Below are 18583 nucleotides of genomic sequence, written 5' to 3'. Positions count from 1 at the left end.
TGCCAAGGGTGGAGGGATGGGGAGGTAGGGGAGGGAGAGGGATGGACTGGGAGTTTGGGGTTGGTAAATGCAAACTATTACATTTAGAATGGATAAGCAACAAGGTCCCACTGTATATGCAATCTCCTGGGATAAACCATAAAGGAAAAGAATATTAAAAAAAAAAGAATGTCTATATGTGTATAGCTGAGTCACTTTGCTGTACAGCAGAGATGGGCACAACATTGTAAATCAACTCTTCTTCAAAAAAAAGAAAATCAGTGGGACCCATGTGGATAAACAGGACGGGTGGAAGCATCAGAGGTTTCCACCAGGCCCAGGTAGACAAAATATGTCTCTAGAATAGTTCTACGACTCAGTATTCCCACCCGTAGAATGGGAAGAATAACACTAACCCACAGCGTTACTGGCAAGATTAAATGAGAACACACAGGGAACATCCGGCCCAGAGAAGACCTCTGATTGATGCTTGTCCCCCCCCTTCTCCTCCCCTTCCTGTTGCCACATTCACCAGACAAATCTGAAATCAAACCTAAACACACACTGATGTGCTTCTGCATCAAAGTCCGCTCTGGGGACATGTTTCAGAAGATTAATAGGCTGGCGGGTTTTTTCCTAATGGGTATCTCATTTTCTCTATTGTTTCACATAGTTATCTTGGGGCTGACCCACCTTCTCACTGAACTAACTTCCTCTTTGATCGGTAAGTTTTTTTTCCCTTTTAAAAAAAACTTTTCATTTTTCATTGTGAGAAAATACACGTAACATAAAATTCACCATCTTAACCATTTTTAAGTGTGTGGTTCAGTACATTCACTGAACTTTTTTTTAATAAACATGTTTTTAAAAACATCTCTGCTTTAGACCAACATGAAACAACCTTTTTTGTTTTAAATTGAGGCATAACTGATTTACAATGTTGTGTAAATTGCTGGTGTACAGCAAAGCGATTCAGATAGATAGATATATATATGAATGAATATATATATAGATATATATGAATGAATATATATATGAACATATATATATATGTTCTTTTTCAGATTCTTTTCCATTATAGGTTATTACGAGATATCAAATATAGTTCCCTGTGCTATACAGTAGGTCCTTGTTGTTTACCTAGTTTATATATAGTACTGTCAAACTCCTAATTTAAATCCCAAACTCCTAATTTATCCCTCCCCACCCCTTTCCCCTTTGGTAACCATAAGATCGTTTTCTATGTCTGTGGGTCTATTCCTATTTTATATATAAGTTCATTTGTATCATTTTTTTAGATTCCACATATAAATGACATATGATATTTATCTTTCTCTGTCTGACTTACTTCACTTAGTGTGATAATCTCTAGGTCCATCCATGTTGCTCCAAATGACCTTATTCCATTCTTTTTAATGGCTAATATTCCATTGTATATGTGTACCACATCTTCTTTATCCATTCATCTGTCGATGGACATTTCGGTTACGTCCACGTCTTTGCTATTGTAAATAGTGCTGCTATGAACACTGGGGTGCATGTATCTTTTTGAATTTGCATGTATCTTTTCATCTTTTCTGGATATTTGTCCAGGAGTGGGATTGCTGGTGAAAGAGCCATTTTTTGTTCGTGTTTATTTTTGTTTTTTTAATCATGTTTTATTTCCTTGCAGGTCTGCACTGGGCTTTAAAAGCAGGTGAGCATGTGATGGGTTGGGAGGGATTCTAAGTGTGGTGCCTATAACCACCCAGGCTATTTTAAACTCTTTAAACAGGAAAAGGCTCAAAGATGAATGATGGGCTTCCCTGGCTGTACGGAAAGTTGTCTGATGAGCTGTTTGTTTGCCAACGGGTGGAGATCAGCTTGGAAGGGAAGGAACCTGGCACTGACTGAACATCTCACGTCAGGCACTTTCACTGACTGTCCCTCGTGAATAGTGAGACTGCTCCAGGGACGTGATTTCTGAGATATTCTACTTGAGCTTATTCTGGTCCAACATGCAATAGTCCCCCTCTGCACTGAACCCACCTGCCCCTCAAACACCAGCCAGCCTCTTATGCAGGGCCTAATTCCTATACACCTCCTCAAACAGCTCTTCTGCATGGAATTTCTTTACAACGTGTTCCCTGCTCAGAGAAGGTTCCAGAAGCTTCTGGCTGAGCCGACAGGTCCACAACCACCCACCTACCCACGCCCGTGCCTGACCTCTGCCCCCTCCACCTCCTCCCTCCCTTGAGAGATGGGCTGTTCACGCCTTTCTTCTTGGCCAACTTGAAACACACTCCAGTGTCGTAGACTTTCTCAAGTTCTACATCTTCCCTGAGTCCCCACGGCTGCTCCGCTTATTCCGGAGACCCCCACCTCCCTCTGCGCCTTCATCTTTCTCCAGGAGCTGAGCCCATCCCTCTGAGATCCTTCTCTTCAGGCCGACAGAGGTCCACCTCCTCTCCTGCTTCGCCGTCTCCTGGACCAATGGCGGCTTCCCTTCCGCAGGTCCCCGCCGGCCTTACTGCTCCTGCCTCTGGCTGGTCACCACCTTCTTCCTGAAGCGAACCCAGCCCATCTCCCTCCCACTTCCTTCCTTAGAATCCTCTCCCCACCCCTTTTCATAGAAGAATTTTTTCCCAGGAACCACTCCCTCCCTCCACCCCACCACCTTTATCTCCCTGGTTTTCATGTTCCTCAAATGACCCCGCAGTTGGAGTCTCAGCCTCGCCCTCAGCCCTCGGACAGACCTGCTTTAGGATCTGAGTGAGGTGCTAACATATCGCTCTCCTCCACCTGCAGGCCCTCGGGACCACGTGGTCTCCCCTCCTCTAACGCTATCCTGTGGCCATGGCAACCCATGTGAGAAATCCTCTGAGGGCTCCCCACGACCCAGGAAGAATTCCTTCGCCTGGCCCTTGAGGCTTCACAGATCTCCGTCGGAGCTTGCTGTTCCCTCTCTCTCTGCAGCCTCGCCCTTTGCCTGCTCCAAGCTGCCTGCTTCCCACAGCGGTTTGCTATGTTTTCTTTCCCCTGAGCTGTGCCTGGGCCGTTCCTCCGGTGCAAAACACCTGCCCTTCCAGCTGCTGCCTGTCAGAGGCCCGCAATCCCTCTCCTCCGGGGAGGATTCCCTGCTGCTGCCCTTGGGCAGAACCTCTGCCTTCACCGAACACTCAACACCCACGGTTACCCCCTCATGACACCCACCCATCGACTGTATGCACTGGGTTTCTTTCCACGTGGCCAGAACTTGCATAGCACCTGGCTCACAAAAAGTACTCAAAACAAGAGGTACCTGAATGGATGAAAGCAGTGTTACGACCTCACCTCTTTGTCTCCCTCTAGCCCTATTTCTAGAATTCTATTCTACTCTATTTCTAGAATTCACTAAATTTCTTCTAGCGATCACATAATACCAAATGCTTCTGAAGTTCCCAATTCTTTTTGGATAGAGTTTAATACATGAGGCTCTTGAATCATCTGATCTACACCCGCTCATCGCCATGCTATGCGAGGGGACGCCGAGTGGATGGCTCTATTCCATTTGGAAATTAGCCATTTTCTTAATTCTGGGCCATCACTGAACAAACCTTTGCAAGGGCCAACCAAGGGGGCTTATTCACCTGGTCAGCTTCTTCCATGGGGTCTGGGGTGGGGGGCATGGAGGAGAGGGGGGACAGCAGCAACTATTTACCAAGTAAATAGTTGCTGAGTCCCCAGGGAGGCAGTTAACGTCGAATATTTCGCTTACTATCAAACGACCCACGAGGCACAGTTATCTGACCCCCTTTTCATGTTAGGAACGTGGGTATCAGAGAGAACGAGCACCTCGCCCAAGATCGCACAGCTGCTGCATGTCTCCCGCCTTTCTTTCTCTTGTTTGTTTTACTGAGGTATAATTCACATACCACAAAATTCACCTTTTTAAGGTGCACAGTTTGGGACTTCCCCAGTGGTGCAGTAGACACGGGTTCACGGCCAATGCAGGGGACGTGGGTTCGATCCCTGGTCCAGGAAGATGCCACGTGCTGCAGAGCAACCAAGCCCGTGCGCCGAAACTACCGAGCCTGCGCTCTAGAGCCCACAAGCCACAACTACTGAAGCCCTTGTGCCACAACTACTGAAACCCACGGGCCTAGAGCCCATGCTCCGCAACAAGAGAAGCCACTGCAATGAGAAGCCCACACACCGCAACGAAGAGTAGCCCCCGCTCGCCGCAACTAGAGAAAGCCCGCGCGGCCAAAAAAGTAAAATAAAATAAAGTGCACAATTCAGTGGGTTTTAGTATATTCACAAGGTTGCGCAACCATCCCCGCTGTCTAACTTCATCACCCCCCAAAAGTAACCCATACCCCCCGGGAGTCACTCCTCTGCCACTCCCCCAGCCTCTAGCAACCACTAGTCTACTTGCTGTCTCTGTGGATTTGCCTCTTCTGATCATTTCCTACAAATGGAATCATGTGTGGCCTTTTGTATCTGGCTTCTTTCACTTAGCATAATGTTAGCATAATGTCTTCAAGGTCCATCCATGCCAGAGCAGGTGTCAGTGCTTCACTCCTTTTTAAGGCTGAATAATATTGCAGCGTATGGGTGAATCCCATTTAGTTAACCATTCATCCACTGATGGACATTTGGGTTGTTTCTGCTTTTTGGTTATTATGAATAGTGCTGCTAGAAACATTCATGGACAAGTTTTTGTGTGAATATATGTTTTCATTTCTCTTGGTACATACCTAGGATTGGAACTGCTAGGCAGATGGTCACTCCGTGTTTAACCTTTTGAGGAACTGCCAGGCTGTTCTCCACAGCAGCTGCACCATTTTCCCTTCCCACCAGCAGTGCACAAGGGCACATTCTCTGCCCTGAGGCTGTCCCTGCTCCCCTAGCTGGCAGGTGCCCCCCTGCCCCCAGCACAGGCTCTGGCATGTACCCACCTTCAGCGCCTGTTCCTTAAAGTACCGCAGGGCATAAGCAAAGATTTCAAGAGCTTTGATTTTCTTGCCATTTGCTGCCGTCAGGTCTGTATCCATGGTGAGGTCCTAGAGCCGGGACAGGAATGAAATAGTAAAAAGAAGGAGAGACATGCCTTCTGGCTTTAAGCACTGTCACTTGGAGACCTGGGGAACCCAGTGAACCATGTCTGTGTTTCCTGGTGTTTGAGGGGCAGATTAGGACGGCACGTCCCCCAGGACAGGGCTGGCAGCAATGTCCCCTTACTGTGTAGGGGGCCCTGGCTGCTCCCCTCAGGCCCCACCTCCACTGCTCCCTTCTTCCCTCCTTCCCTCCCTCCTTCTTTTCCTCTCTCCCCTGGATCCTCTGGGGGCAGAGGTTTCGGGGCAGCGACAAGAGCCCAGGAAGAAAAAAAAAAAGGCAGCAGACGCCACTCCCGATGCAATTTACATACTATTTCCACATGACACACATGGTCACCCTTGGGAGCCCCCTTAATGGAAGCCTAGATAATCATACCAAATCACTGACGTGCACGGTGCTAAACAGACACGAAGCTTTCACTTCCCGATGAGCTGCCAACCAAGTCACAAAAATAGAAGGGCTCCTATTTTAAGGACTGTGCGGTCTAATCCACTGGGAGCCCAGCATCACTGCCTTCCTTCCTCTGCCAGAAGCTACAGCAGTTGCTGAGTGCAGTCGTTGGGCGTAAGATGCTCCGTGAGATGCCGGATGGACTGCGGTCATTAAAAAATGATGAAAATAGTCCCCAGAGGGTGGGAATGGGCAGAGAGGGGAGCAAAAATCAGGAGAAAACCCCCAAGTCTCCTGGAACCAGAAGACGCATTGCCACCAGGGAAAAAAATCAGTGCGGTCTCGGGATCGATCCAGGCTGGCTAATTAGTCTTTGCCTTTGGAGTGTGAAGGGGTATCAAGCAGCTAAACCGGCCCTGTGGGGCCTGCCCATCATCCTGACCCCTCTACACATGCTCACTCCTCCTACATCTGGGGCTCAGCAAAGACACCCCAGCTTTGGGGTGGTGGCCCCCAGGCAGCTTCCAGGCATCAGGAAGCCACAGGCTTGGAATTGAAAAATTCAAATTGAAAAAATTCCTGGGCTTCCACCTGCAGGAGATTCCTATTGGGCACTGCTGAATCCTATCAGGTGAAACAAGAAGGGTGCATTTTGAGGCGAAGTCAGTGTGCTTCAGAGAGAGACACACACACGGGTGAGCACCGAGCCCTGGAAGGCAGGGTGCTGGCTGCAGCGTTTCCCAGTAACATTTGTTTTGTCATCTGCAAACACTTAACAAGCAGACATATGAAAGCAATAAATAATAGACGCTAGCAATTGACTTTAACTAAGGACCGACCGGCATGGTTCTGAGAGCTTTGTGTATTTTGATTCCTTTAATCCTTACAACATCCCCGTAAGAAAAGCACTGTCCAAGTCTCCATTTCACAGATAAGGTAAAGCAAGGCAAGGAGAGTCTAAGTGACTTGGATTAAGTATCTCAAAGGTGTCAGAGGTGGGATTTAAACCCAGGCCATCTGGCCTCATGGTCTGTGGTCTTAAACACTATCACCATCCTGCATGTCTAAGTACTGAGAGTTAAGGAAAATTTAAGGGATAAAATGCTTAAATTGAAAAAATTCTATCCTATGGCTCAACATTTCGATGAAGCTTGGGGGAGGGTGCTAATCAACTTGGCCACCTTACAAAACCCTGCCAAGTTGGAAGCAGAACTACTTCAGGCATTGGGCCTCCAATTATTGGGCCCTTGATCTCCTGAGCTACCTCCTTCCCCACAGAGAAGGTTAATGAGTCATTGTTGCTGGTTGTTACTTCCAAACCGGTTAGTTATAACCACTACCCTGAGCCCCCAAAATGCTCCCTCGTCCCCGAGTCCTTCCTTCAGGATTCCTTGATCTCCCAACAATCCTGCAGGTGAAGGGGGATCTCCTGGCACAGCAGGGGTCTCCCAGCCCCCTATGCCTGTGCTCCATCCAGGCAGTGTCTGACTGGTCAATTTCCGAAGCAAACAAGTTGCTAAATATTCTGAATATCTCCCTGCCCGTGTGTACGTCAGAAAGTGCTGTGTGTTCCACAGAAGTGTCATGTGCTCCACTTCTAAACTCGAGGTGAATGGACATTCATTTCTGCTTGGGAGAAACCTGAGGGCCCCCAAGGTCTGGAAAGGCTGGAGGAACCTCGGCTCTCGAATGTGGAGGACGTGGGGCCAGGGAGAGGCTGGCTCACCCCAGTGGTGTGCAGCTTCATCTTGAACTTCTCCAGGTACAGCCACTGCTTGGCCTCGTTGGGATCCAGGTCGTGGTAGAAGTCCCTGGCGGCATACCCGAAACTGTGGAACTTCCTCTCCGGAGTCAACAAGATGGTGGTCGGAGTCTTCTGGTTGGACACCCCAGGGTCGCCTCCTTCCCATCGCCTGCCACCAAGGAAAGGCAGAGGTCATGGGCCTTCTTGCATAATCCCAATGCAGGCGGCACTGGTGTGAGCACCTACTACTGTGTGCGTGACCGTTACAGATGTGAGTGCCCATGGTGGCTGCCAAAGGCGCCCTCTGGTTTAGCTGGGTGAGTAGTGACTAGAGACACAACCTCAGCCAATAAGAAAAACGAAAGGGACAAGTACCAGGTTCTTGCTAAGTAACAAAGTCTGCTTCATCCTTTCAGCGTTTACTGAGCATCTACTGTGTGCCAGCTGCTAGCGACACAGAGATGAAACATTTATGTCTCTGCCTTCAAATAACTCACAACCTAGTAGGTAATGGGTTTTTTTGTTTTGTTTTTTGGCTTGGGTTTTGGTTCTTTAATTTGCAAGCACTCGATAGCAGATGGATAGCTGGTTTGCATCCTCTTTGAAACAGGCAGGGTATAAACAAACACATAAATACCTGCCTCATCAGATGGAAATGAGGGGCCCAGGGAAATGTCCCAGACGGGTCAGAGGAGACAGAGGTGCCAGAGCTGGGGTCTTGGAAAGAATGCAGGGCTCAGGAGAGACCTGATGTTGAAGGAGGGAAGGACACTGCAGGCTGCTCTGAGGTGGGCAAGCTAAGTGACTGTGTATGTTGGAGAAAGCGTGTAAATGAGAAGGGTGCTTGTGTACATGTGTGAAAAATGAGACTGGGAAGGTGGTAGGAACCAGGCTGAAGAGAACCCTGAGGAGTGAGAGATTTAATCAGTGAGTAATAGGGAACCCCTGAAGGTTTCAGAGCAGAGGCAGGACAGAAATCAGAGCTACTGTTGACTGCAGCGAACTGGACCAAAGGGCGGGAGACGGGAAGCCAGGTGGCTGAGAGGAGACTCAGGCCTCGAGGTGAGGGAGCTCACACGGGGGTGGAGAGCCCTGGGAAGAGAGAGAGGGGACGAGGGGGGAGGAGCCGTCCAGCGGAGAACCGAGCCAAATGGCCTCGGTGGTGAGCAGGTGCGAGGAGCCCGGAGGTTTCAAGCATGGGAACCTGGAGGAGACAGCGCCCCTCACAGATGCCAGCAGCCCCGGCCAAGAAGGAGGCAGGAGGAAACGTGGAGAGCTTCATCTGCACGTTCCGGCATTGAACTCCCAGGAGGGGCTTGAAGATACAAGCCTGGGGTTCAGAAAGAGATCCAGGCAGGAAACAGACCTGGGCACCCCCATACTGGGGGGACAGTCACAGCAACAAGGTGGGTGAGAATGCTGACGGGAACCGTGAGGAGGGAAGGAACCCTATCCTGCACATCTATAGGCTGAAGAGGACCCAGAAGTGGGGAGGGGTGGATACAGACAGACAGGCGGGCAGATGCGACGGGATTACGTCCTGGAACTGACGGATGGGTGTCATGGAGCAATCAGAGGGTAGGCTGAGCCCCAGCAAAGCTTCCTTCCTTCTCGCAGACAGAAGGAAGGAGAAAAGTAAAGAGTGGATGCTTCTCCCTCCTTCGGGGCCATGGCAGAGAAGCCCCGGCTGTCAAGAGGCTCCACGAGGAGACTCCACCCGGTCCTGGCTCAGCAGCTGGCTCTGGTCCTGCCACTAAGCACATGACCCCTACGAGCAGCCCCCGATGGAGACACATGCCCGAGAGGAAGCGCACCTCTCTCCCTGGCCTGCCCTCCTGGGGAGGTGGCTGTACTCCTGGATGGGCTCTCACCTGCCCCTGGCATCACAGTCCAGATGGAGCGCCAACCTCCACCTAGGTTTGCCACACAGATGAGGCTGGAGTCATCCCTGGCCGGTTTCCCAGTCAAGCCCCATGAGGATGCAGGCTTCTACCCAGGGAGCCAAAGTCCCCGTGGTGACCCCACCGAGACGCACGGGCGAGCAGCAGCTCAGCTAGACACTGGCGCCTGGGCCAGAGGCGCGCTCCACACAACCTTTCGGGAATGGATTTTCCATTACCGTTAACACTGACATTTTCAGTAGGTAATGGACTTCCTGAGGTTTTGCCCTTCAAATTTTTAATCCTTCATTCCTATTTAAATGCGAAAACTTACACTTTCTCATTCATAACTCTGTCAGTCTGGATCATGTTAATATGTTCTGACTGAACTAAAATTCAGGTAGAACCTCCCTCCAAAAATCTCTACGATGACTACGATAATGTCCCTGGAGACCCTGCATCTGTGGGTGTTTTGTGAGAATTCCTCCCCAGCAAGTTCAAAGTTATTTTTGCTCTTTTTTTTTTCTTCAGTTTTCATTGTATGACTATCCCTTTGAAATAACATTTCTTAAAACAACTAGAAGCTGATAAATGTTGACTTTAGCTTTTAATACAGAGCTCTTTTCTTTCCGAGGTTCCCACCTCGGGAGATGGCAGAGCGGACCCGCACAGCATCTGTCCCACGAACCCGAGGCAGAATCTCGGTGGTGACTGAACACCGAAGGCTCTGCTGCAATCGGGGTTCTCTACTAGAAATGGCTTTTTGTTATTTCCTGATGAGACGACACCCACGGGTCTCTGAAGCATCTTAGGACACCCAGTTTTCCAGAGGAAAGGCAGGGCCTAAATCAAGAGTGGGGTAGCGATCACTTTTATCATGACTTATGTTTTAAACAGCACTCTCTATAAAAAATGCGTAAGATCTTATTCTGGGAGTGATAACTAAATTCCACAATGACCAGCTGAAGGAATTGCAAAGCCCATCACAATGTATCTTCAGAGCCATCCTTGGATTTGGAAAATCAGGGTGATAAATCCCTGGTTCCCAAAGCTTTGAGTGGCCAGAGACTGCAAGAAGGCGTGAGTCAGTCTTGGGGAGCAGGCACTGGTGCCAGGACAGACCAGGGTCCTCGCAGACAGCTGATCACACGTGGATGGGGTAGACACCAGGGCTGCTGTGTGCATGAGTGGGGGGGGGGGCGGGGCGGGGGGAGTGGCCCAGGAGACCCAGGGCAGCTTCAGGGTGAAGTTGGCTGAAATTCACCCCACTCTGCTTTTTCTCAGGTGCTTCCCACTTCTGATTACTGTCATCTCAGGACTTCCCTTGAAAGAGCCAGCACCTTCCCTGCTTACATCTTACTACCTGCTAAGTGCTTGATGGGAAATCTCGTTACTTTTGCACACACACGCTGTCAAGCAGGTACTGCCATTATCCCCATTTCACAGATGAGGAAACAGAGCTTTAGAAGGTTCAGCAATTACCTGAGGTCACACAGTGGTGAGTGGAGGCCTGGATCTCCTCCATCACCAGCACCTTAAAAGTCAGCACCTCTTGCCCAGGCTGTACGCTAGAATCACCTGGTTTCAAACATACTGTCCAGGTCCTTCCCCAAACCAAGTCAGAATTAAAGCAACACATTGACAGACCAGGAACCTGGAGCCCAGAGATCAGAAGTGGCTTGCCCCAAGTGGCATGGTGAGTTTGGGCCAAGCGGGGCCAGAATCCAGGACCCGCCAACTACGTACCATTCACCTGCTCACTGTACTAATCCCTCTCCCCTCCCCCAAGGCCCTCCCCCAAGTCTCCATAGTTACAGCGCCCGGCGCCAGCACCTGCCCCTCCCTGCCCACAGCACTCACCGCATTACATGGATGCACTCTGGCTCCTTGGTGAAGCTGTAGGCATAGCCGCTGGATGTGGTCCCGAAGTCGACAGCCACCACCACGAGAAACGTCTGCTGCTCAGAGACGTTTGGGTCGGCATCGTTCTGCGGATAACCGAGCGGGGTACAGGGAGTGGGTGGGGCAGTCAAGCCAGGCTTTCAGAAGGGCTCCACCCTGCCCTGCTGTGTGCCCACTGTAGACAGAAGCATATTGCACATTCTGGTTCAAGGCTGCCACGTGGTGAGTCCTGGGGAGAGGGCAGGCTTTCTCAGCCCCTACCTGACCGACTCAAGGAGAAATGGAGGTGTCTCCTGAACAAGGGCCAGGCCACCGGGGAGGGTCCCTGCCTACACTTGCCCAACACTCCCTTTATCAACTGTGCACAAACGTGGCTAATTACGGAAACTCCTCCATCTGGGCTGGAACCCCAGTGGTTCCCTGAGTGACACCCCCCTCTGCCCCCCATTGCCCTCCCCCAGTCCCTGCACAGATCTCCAGACCCTGCTCAGCTGTGCCCTGTGCACCTGCCAGGTGACCCTTCCACCTGCCCGGGCGTGTCATGCATGGATGTGGGGCTCAGCATACCAGGGACCCTGCCTGGTCCTGCCATAGACCTCATATGACCCTGCTGAGTCCTGTCCCCTTGGGGCCTCGAGCCTTTCCTCATCTGTCAGGTGAGTTGGTCAGGCCATTACAGACTTCCAAAAAATCCTTTAAGCAAATGTAGACTTTTTTTTTTTTTTTAACATCCACAGAACTTCAAATTATACCAATAATTTTTGGATTTGCAGAGTACTGGTTAGGGCAGGGGGTGAGAACCCCACATGTCTGGCCTTTCATCACACTGCCCCCCCATCCCGTTCAGCTTATCCTGAAGCTTTTACAGGGAACCCTCGGGGTACAGAGTTTGAAAACCACGGGACCCAGCTGTTAGGTGACCAAGCCTCTCAGTTTTCCCAAGCCTGAGGGAGTTCCAGGATACAGGACTCTGTGTGGAAACCAGGATGGTTCCAGGAAAACCAAGACAAGCTGGCGTCCCTGCCTAGCGATGGCTCTGAAGTTCTTCTCAGCAGGGTCTGCTTTGAGGCTCCGAGCAGCTTGTACAAAGCCGCCCTTTCCTCCGGGTACGTCTCTCTGGTTGGCTACATGTAAATCCCTGGAACGGCTGCCCCACAGTATCCACCTTTGCAGTGAGGGGCAGGGTGGGAGCAAACGCCCAGCCTCCAGCCCCCCGCGCTGCCCAGGTCCTCTCTCTTGGGCAAGCTGGCGCAGAAGCCATTACAGCCACAGCTTTTGGTCACGGCGGTTAACTACAGTGGAAAAGCCACTGCATTTCACTGACTCACCCGCCAGCCCAAAGTGGCTGCTTCCTCCCAAGAGGATGCCTCGCAGTCTCTGAGCCCTGAATCTTTAAAGAGCTGCTCCCACCCTGCCTGCTCATGTTACCCACACCCAGGCCAATGGCTCCAGAAGCACCGTCCACACCGTGGAAAGCCTTTGCTGACCCACAGTGGCGAAGGGGCTGGGTAAGGCTCACGGGGCTGGTACTAGGACAACTTAATCTCCACCCACGAACGTGAGAAGCCGCTCAGAAGCCCATCACGTGAGAGGCTCCTCTGAAAGCAAAGTAATCAGCACACGTACCCCCCTCCCCATACACACACATTTCTTACCACAGTGTGGGAAGGGGACAGAGGTGTTATTCCTGTGTCCCCCAGACTCCGGGCTGGAGATGAATATGCAGATGTAGGGGCCATTTCTGAAAGGAAAGACAAGTGCGCTCCTTAGAGGTGGTGTGGACTGAGCCGGAGAGCAGCAATGCGGGCGGGGTGGCTTTGCTCCTGCAGGGACTGTTGCCCCTGGAAAGCCAGCTAACGTGGGGCGAGGCTGAACTCCAGCCAGAAAGGTAGGGTGTCTGATCTGTCCACCCCCGTATTTGATATTTAAAACTTGACCAAATGAGACGCTCCTTTTCTCACAGTGACCACCAGGACTCTCGCTATGTGCCAACCAACTCCCACTTAGCAGAGAGGCTGCCCGGTCCCCAAATCGCCTTGGCACCTGGCTCATGCCCTCTGCAGAGCTGGTCCTCAGCCCAGGCACCGGTATGGACCAGAGGAGCCTGTAGCCCCCTGAGATGATGTGCAAATTTTTCATGCATTTTCTTGGAAGGGCATCCACAGCTGTCAGGTTCCCAAAGGAGTATGGGACCCCACCCCAAAGATTAGCAACCCTAATCGTAAGAATAGAGGACAGGAGTGCGACTTCCAGAAAGAATTCCCTTGCCTTGTGGATGCATCACCTCCTCCCTCCCTCTGGCATGAGGCCCTGCCAGAACAAGGGGAACTCATCTCTCTTCAGTGATGCTGAAGGGTTTTGACATTCAATTAAAAAAAACAAAACAAAAAACATAGCAGAAAGACAGGTAGATTAGCATTCCTGGGTCCCCCAGTCGGGGCCCTGCAGCAGACACGAGATCAAATCAGAGAAGAGCCAACAGCCAGGCAGCATGAATAGCATTTTGTCGATTCCCCTACTGCTCTTGCAATTACTCAGGCACAGACATTTGTTCTGAAACCTTGCCAGAGCCCCGTGGCTCTCTCTCAGGGATGAGCACCCAAGGAGAAGTCGCCCTGTCCCTGGTCAGTGCTGGAAGCTCCACCCACTCTCCCTGCCCGCTGCCCAGGACCGGCAGGGCCTGCAGGGCAGCGGAACAAGCACTGCAGGCTCCCCCCGCAGAGGTGCTGGCCAGACGCTGGTCACCAACAAATCCCAGGTACCATCCAGTACGTTCTGCAAATACTGCTCCATTCAGTATATAGACTAATACCTGACGGGGAAAAAAACGGGTAATGTGCTACAACACCACCTGTAGTCAAGGAAACCCAGAGGGTATGAGGTATCTGAGAAAGACCTGTCTGCTTCCAGGGAAGCACTAGGAGTGGCTCCGTCTGCCTCTGCTTGCCAAATCACTTTGGTTAATCCCACGCGCTTACTGATTGTTTTTTTTTTTCCTGCTTAGTGAGAACTCGAACAGCATCGTTACAGTGGGCGCCAAATGGGTTGAGGGAATAAAATGAATCATGAAAGAGTGAATATGAAGCTTCCAATCTGCACAGCCACCTCCCCAATCTGCAGGCGTATGCTCCCTCTCCTCCTAATAAGGCGTAGTTCCAACCTCTGGGAGAAAGGTTCAGAAGCAAGTAAGTACAGAGGCCACGAATCAACTGGTGGGGCAAAGGACTTAAACAGACATTTCTCCAAAGAGCATACACTAATGGTCGATAAGCACGTGAAAGATGCTTAACTCATTAGTCATTAGGGAAATGCACTCATTAGTCATTAGGGAAATCAAAACCACAGTGAGATACTGCTTCACACCCACTAGGATGGCTCTAATTGAAAAGAAAAAAAGGAAATAACAAATGGTGGCAAGGATGTGAAGAGATTGGACCCGCTGTACATATCTTGTGGGAATGCAAAATGATACAGCTGCTGTGATAAGCAGCCTGGTAGTTCCTCAAAAAGTCAAATATAGACTTACCATAGACTCAATTCCACTCCTAGGAATTCCACTCCTAAGTAACTACCCGAAAGAATTGAAAACAGGGACGCTTGTATGTACGTGTTCACTGCAGCATTATTCACAAAAACCAAAAAGTGAAAATAACCCAAGTACCCATCAACAGGCAAATGGATAAACAAAATGTGGTATATCCATTCAATGGAATATTATTCAGCTGTAAAAAGGAATGAAATTCTTACACATGATACACCATGGATGAACCTAGAAAACATTATGCTAAGTGAAATAAGCTGGACACAAAAGGACAAATACCATATGATGTTTAGAAGAGGCAAATTCATAGAGACAGACAGTAGATTAGAAGTAGCCAGGGGCTAGAGGGAGGAATGGGGAGTACAGAATTTCCATTTGGGGTGATGAAAAATTTTGGAAAAAGTAGTGACGGTTGCACAACATTGTGAATGTAATTAATGCCACTGATTTGCACACTTAAAAATGGTTAAAATGGCAAATTTTATGTTATATATACTTTACCACAATAAAAAAATTTTATTAAAAAAAACTTGCTTGGGGCTTCCCTGGTGGCGCAGTGGTTGAGAGTCCGCCTGCCGATGCAGGGGACACGGGTTCATGCCCCAGTCCGGGAAGATCCCATGTGCCACGGAACGGCTGGGCCCGTGAGCCACCCTCTCTCCACCCACTACCTGCAAGGCCTGCAGCCATGTGTCCACATTTGCACAGAAGGTTTTGGAAGACACCGAATGTCTAATTGCCCAGAAAATCTGGTGCCGGCAATTAGCAAACAAGCTATTTATCTGCAGACAAACCATCCACCCCGCTGTCTGCTTGGTTCTAATTATCCCATCACTCAGCCCTTCTCAGAGCATGTCCTGCTGACTTGTAAAATAGCATGTGTTGGGCCACACACTGAACACATGCCTTGGGCCCCCAGAGGACTCCAGGGAATTTGAAGACAAGAACCAAGGATGTTTTTTGGTTCTCCCTGTACCTCCCTCCCACCCTGCCTCTGGTTCAGTACGAAATAAATCATTTGACTTGCTGATCACTCAGCCAGGCCTAGAGGCAATTGAACTTCATGGATTTTCTCCATTAGAAATTAAAATGCAGCTACGTTGTGCGATGATTTAAAACTGATTTGCACAGAAGGTATGGAGGAGTAACATTTTTATAGACATTTGCATATCATGCACACCCACATCTATAGCTCTCCAGATCCCAAATCAAAGGTAATTCACCAGTTAATGGGCGCTGACCCTCCACAGAAATATAAAGAGCCTGCAGTGATAACTTTGTTATCAAGCTAATATTTCTCTATTTAACTATTTAAAGATGTCAAAAAGGTGCTCAAAAATTTTTAGGGAAAAGAATATGGAAAAGCCTACTTTAGCCCCTGCAGGATGTGAGAAGTTTCTGGTGTGCTAATAATCCCAACCAATCTTGAGAGCTTTCATTCAATAGGTAAGTGATTAAGAATAAACACAGCAGGGTCAACAGAATATTACCTATTGGTCTATGGATATCTGACAGATCTAAGCTAACAGACAAGAGGAGAGAGTTGGTACACGGAATGTCTATATGTACAAGGTACATGCTGTGTGTCCTGGCTACCAGTTAAACCTAGGCGATTATCCACAGTAAGAAACACCAACTGTCATTCACTGTGACCCTGTTTAAGTTTCTCTGTAAAGCCAATATAATAACATCTGCCCCATGACTGCTCCCACCTACGTGACATTCCAGTTCAGTACACAGGGTGTCCTGGGCACATGAGGAGCAGAAGAGAAAGGCAAAGCTAAAAGCCCAAGAAGAAGAGAGATTTTTAGAGTCCAGGCTGGGAAGAGAGAAAGGAAGCTGATGAAAAGAAAAGGGATACTCACCTGCGGAGGTAAGGAGAGAAGACTGGTGAAAGAGATGAAAGGAAAATGCTCTACCAGGAGTGTAGTCAAGGGCAGAGCCGACGGATCAGGGAGCTTTAAGAAATACCTACTCCGCCGCCGTTCCCACAAGATTGAACAGACACTCAAAGCATCTTCCCATTTCAAGCACTAAGTTACTCTGAAATGCAGTAACGCAGAGGGATTTGATGATTTCACATCACAGAATCAGAAAAACAAGGAACACTTCAAGAATGCAAACTATCAACCAGAGAATCAAGCTGAGGAGGAAGAGACCAGAAGCTTCCTAGAAAACCAACGGAAAATCATCTTCAGGTCTTCTTTGTCATTCGTTTTAGATGATTTACCATTACTTATGTCTTATATACTTACTGTATATAAGTAAGTAATCTTTACTATATATAAGTATATAATCTTTCTTAGTTTAGTAAATATAGAAATAGATACAGGTGTTCCTAGGTTCACTCTTAACCTGGGACTCAGCCCGCAAAGCATTCTTCAACCAAGTCATTTAAAAAATAATTTTTGCAGCAAAGAGGGATATATAAATAAATGAAAATATTTATGCAGCCAAGTAGAGGAGATGAACAAGTAAAAATAGGACTCAACCAACAAGTCTCCTGCCACAGGGTTTTTTAGACCCCAAAGCAGAGAGCAGAGGAGAAACTAGTTGAACTTGTGAGGTTAATACTCATCACCTGCCTTAACAGTGTAATAATTAAAATACAGGCTTCGTCAGGGTTCCTGCTATAAAACGTGAGACTTGTAAAATCCAGACACATTCTCATTTGCTCCTGGCTCTCATGGCTTTAACCAAAGCAGACACTCCTAAAATAAAAGGTAGTTTTAACAAGAGAACCTCAGAGACAGCCATAATTCATGACCTTGCTCGTTGCCTTCCTCTGCTGGAGACGTTAGTCAGCAAAGAGCCGTGAGCAGAATCGTGGACTTTCTGAGATATATAGCAACTCGATCCTGCTCCATAAATACAACATTTTAAAAGATGAAGACGGAACCATTGGGCTGACTTTATTTTACAAGGCTCCAGGCTCATGGGAAATGACAGGTGGTCTCAAACAATGGAGACTCCCCAGCTTTTTCAAATAGGCCTCCTTGCTAGCTTTCAGATTTATGTTCTATCAAACAAATGCTCAATTCCAAAAGGATTTTTAAGGTCCGGTCCTTATGATTTTTAAAATGCAGTGTATATGTTCATTTCTTTTCTCCTGCTAGCCATGAGATAATAGGCTATTTGCTGACAGTTGCCTAAAATCAGGCCATTTGAAAAAAGCTCTCCCTTTCTCTCTCCTTATATGCCCTCCCTGTAGCGTCATCTTTGAACATTGATCAGCTCAAGGTCATGTGTAGGTTACTGGCAAATATCTTTTAAGAAGGAAAATTTAAAATTCTTATTACCCTATAACAGGCTGCATGGCTAGCTGAACTAATGCATTATTACCGTAAACTGAACTTCCATTTCAGTAAATAATTTATGGGGTTTTTTGCTCAATCACCATGGTTGATGTCCAAAGTAAATGGAAATTTTATTGGTGTGAACTGAGAGAACCTCCTGACTTCAAAGAACACTGAGTGTAAAAGAGCTGCTCTCCAAATGCTAAATGACAATTATGGAAATGAGCATTTATTGTGGCAGAAACCACAGCATCGTGCACCAGGGGGCTGCGTCAGGCCCATCCCGACACTGGACGGCAACTTCCAGTTACCGTCCCCATCACTAAACGGATTAGGAGATAAGATACCCCAGTGAGAGAGAACTGGGGCATCGGAGTTTCCCCGGAGACAGTGAGATCCCCGAGCTCCTGCAACCTCAGTCCATGTGTGGTGGCAGTTCACAATTTCTCTCTTCACCATAGGTTCACAGGAACATGCATGTTCAGGCAGCTGCTGGGGGAGGTGAGGAAATGCTTTCTAGACCAACAGGTCTTCCTACTAATTTTCATGAATTATATTCAGGAACCACACAGCCTCTGCCCACTGGGACCCAGCATTTGAAGGGGCTCCACCAGATCACCCCATACACAGGATTAAGATACTTTTGTCCACCCAACTTCTCTTTCACAGACTCTGGGCTCATCTGGGCAAGGCCATGCCTTATTTCATCTTTGATTCCTCAGCTCCTGATTTGTCACAGGCACTCAGTAAATGTAGGGTGGATGGATGGATG

The 18583-nt window shown here is 48.7% G+C and overlaps 1 protein-coding gene across 2 annotated transcripts in view; it reads right to left on the bottom strand.

Annotated features, from left to right (window-relative positions):
• Positions 1 to 18583, bottom strand: part of HSPA12A (heat shock protein family A (Hsp70) member 12A) — a gene marked incomplete at both ends in the record, with an annotated part of 141740 nt that overhangs the window by 16910 nt on the left and 106247 nt on the right. For both annotated transcript variants that reach the window (XM_082854171.1, XM_082854172.1), the window contains 4 exons: positions 4899 to 5003; positions 7175 to 7361; positions 10933 to 11060; positions 12630 to 12715. In XM_082854171.1, coding sequence (XP_082710297.1) covers positions 4899 to 5003; positions 7175 to 7361; positions 10933 to 11060; positions 12630 to 12715 — 506 coding nt within the window. The remainder of the gene's footprint in view (positions 1 to 4898; positions 5004 to 7174; positions 7362 to 10932; positions 11061 to 12629; positions 12716 to 18583) is intronic.

Source organism: Leucopleurus acutus (genome assembly GCF_964270905.1).
Source record: "Leucopleurus acutus genome assembly, chromosome: 14".
NCBI classification, from domain to species: Eukaryota; Metazoa; Chordata; class Mammalia; order Artiodactyla; family Delphinidae; genus Leucopleurus; species Leucopleurus acutus.
The sequence above is the reverse complement of the archived record's forward strand: the minus strand, read 5'-3'. Positions and strand labels throughout refer to the sequence as shown.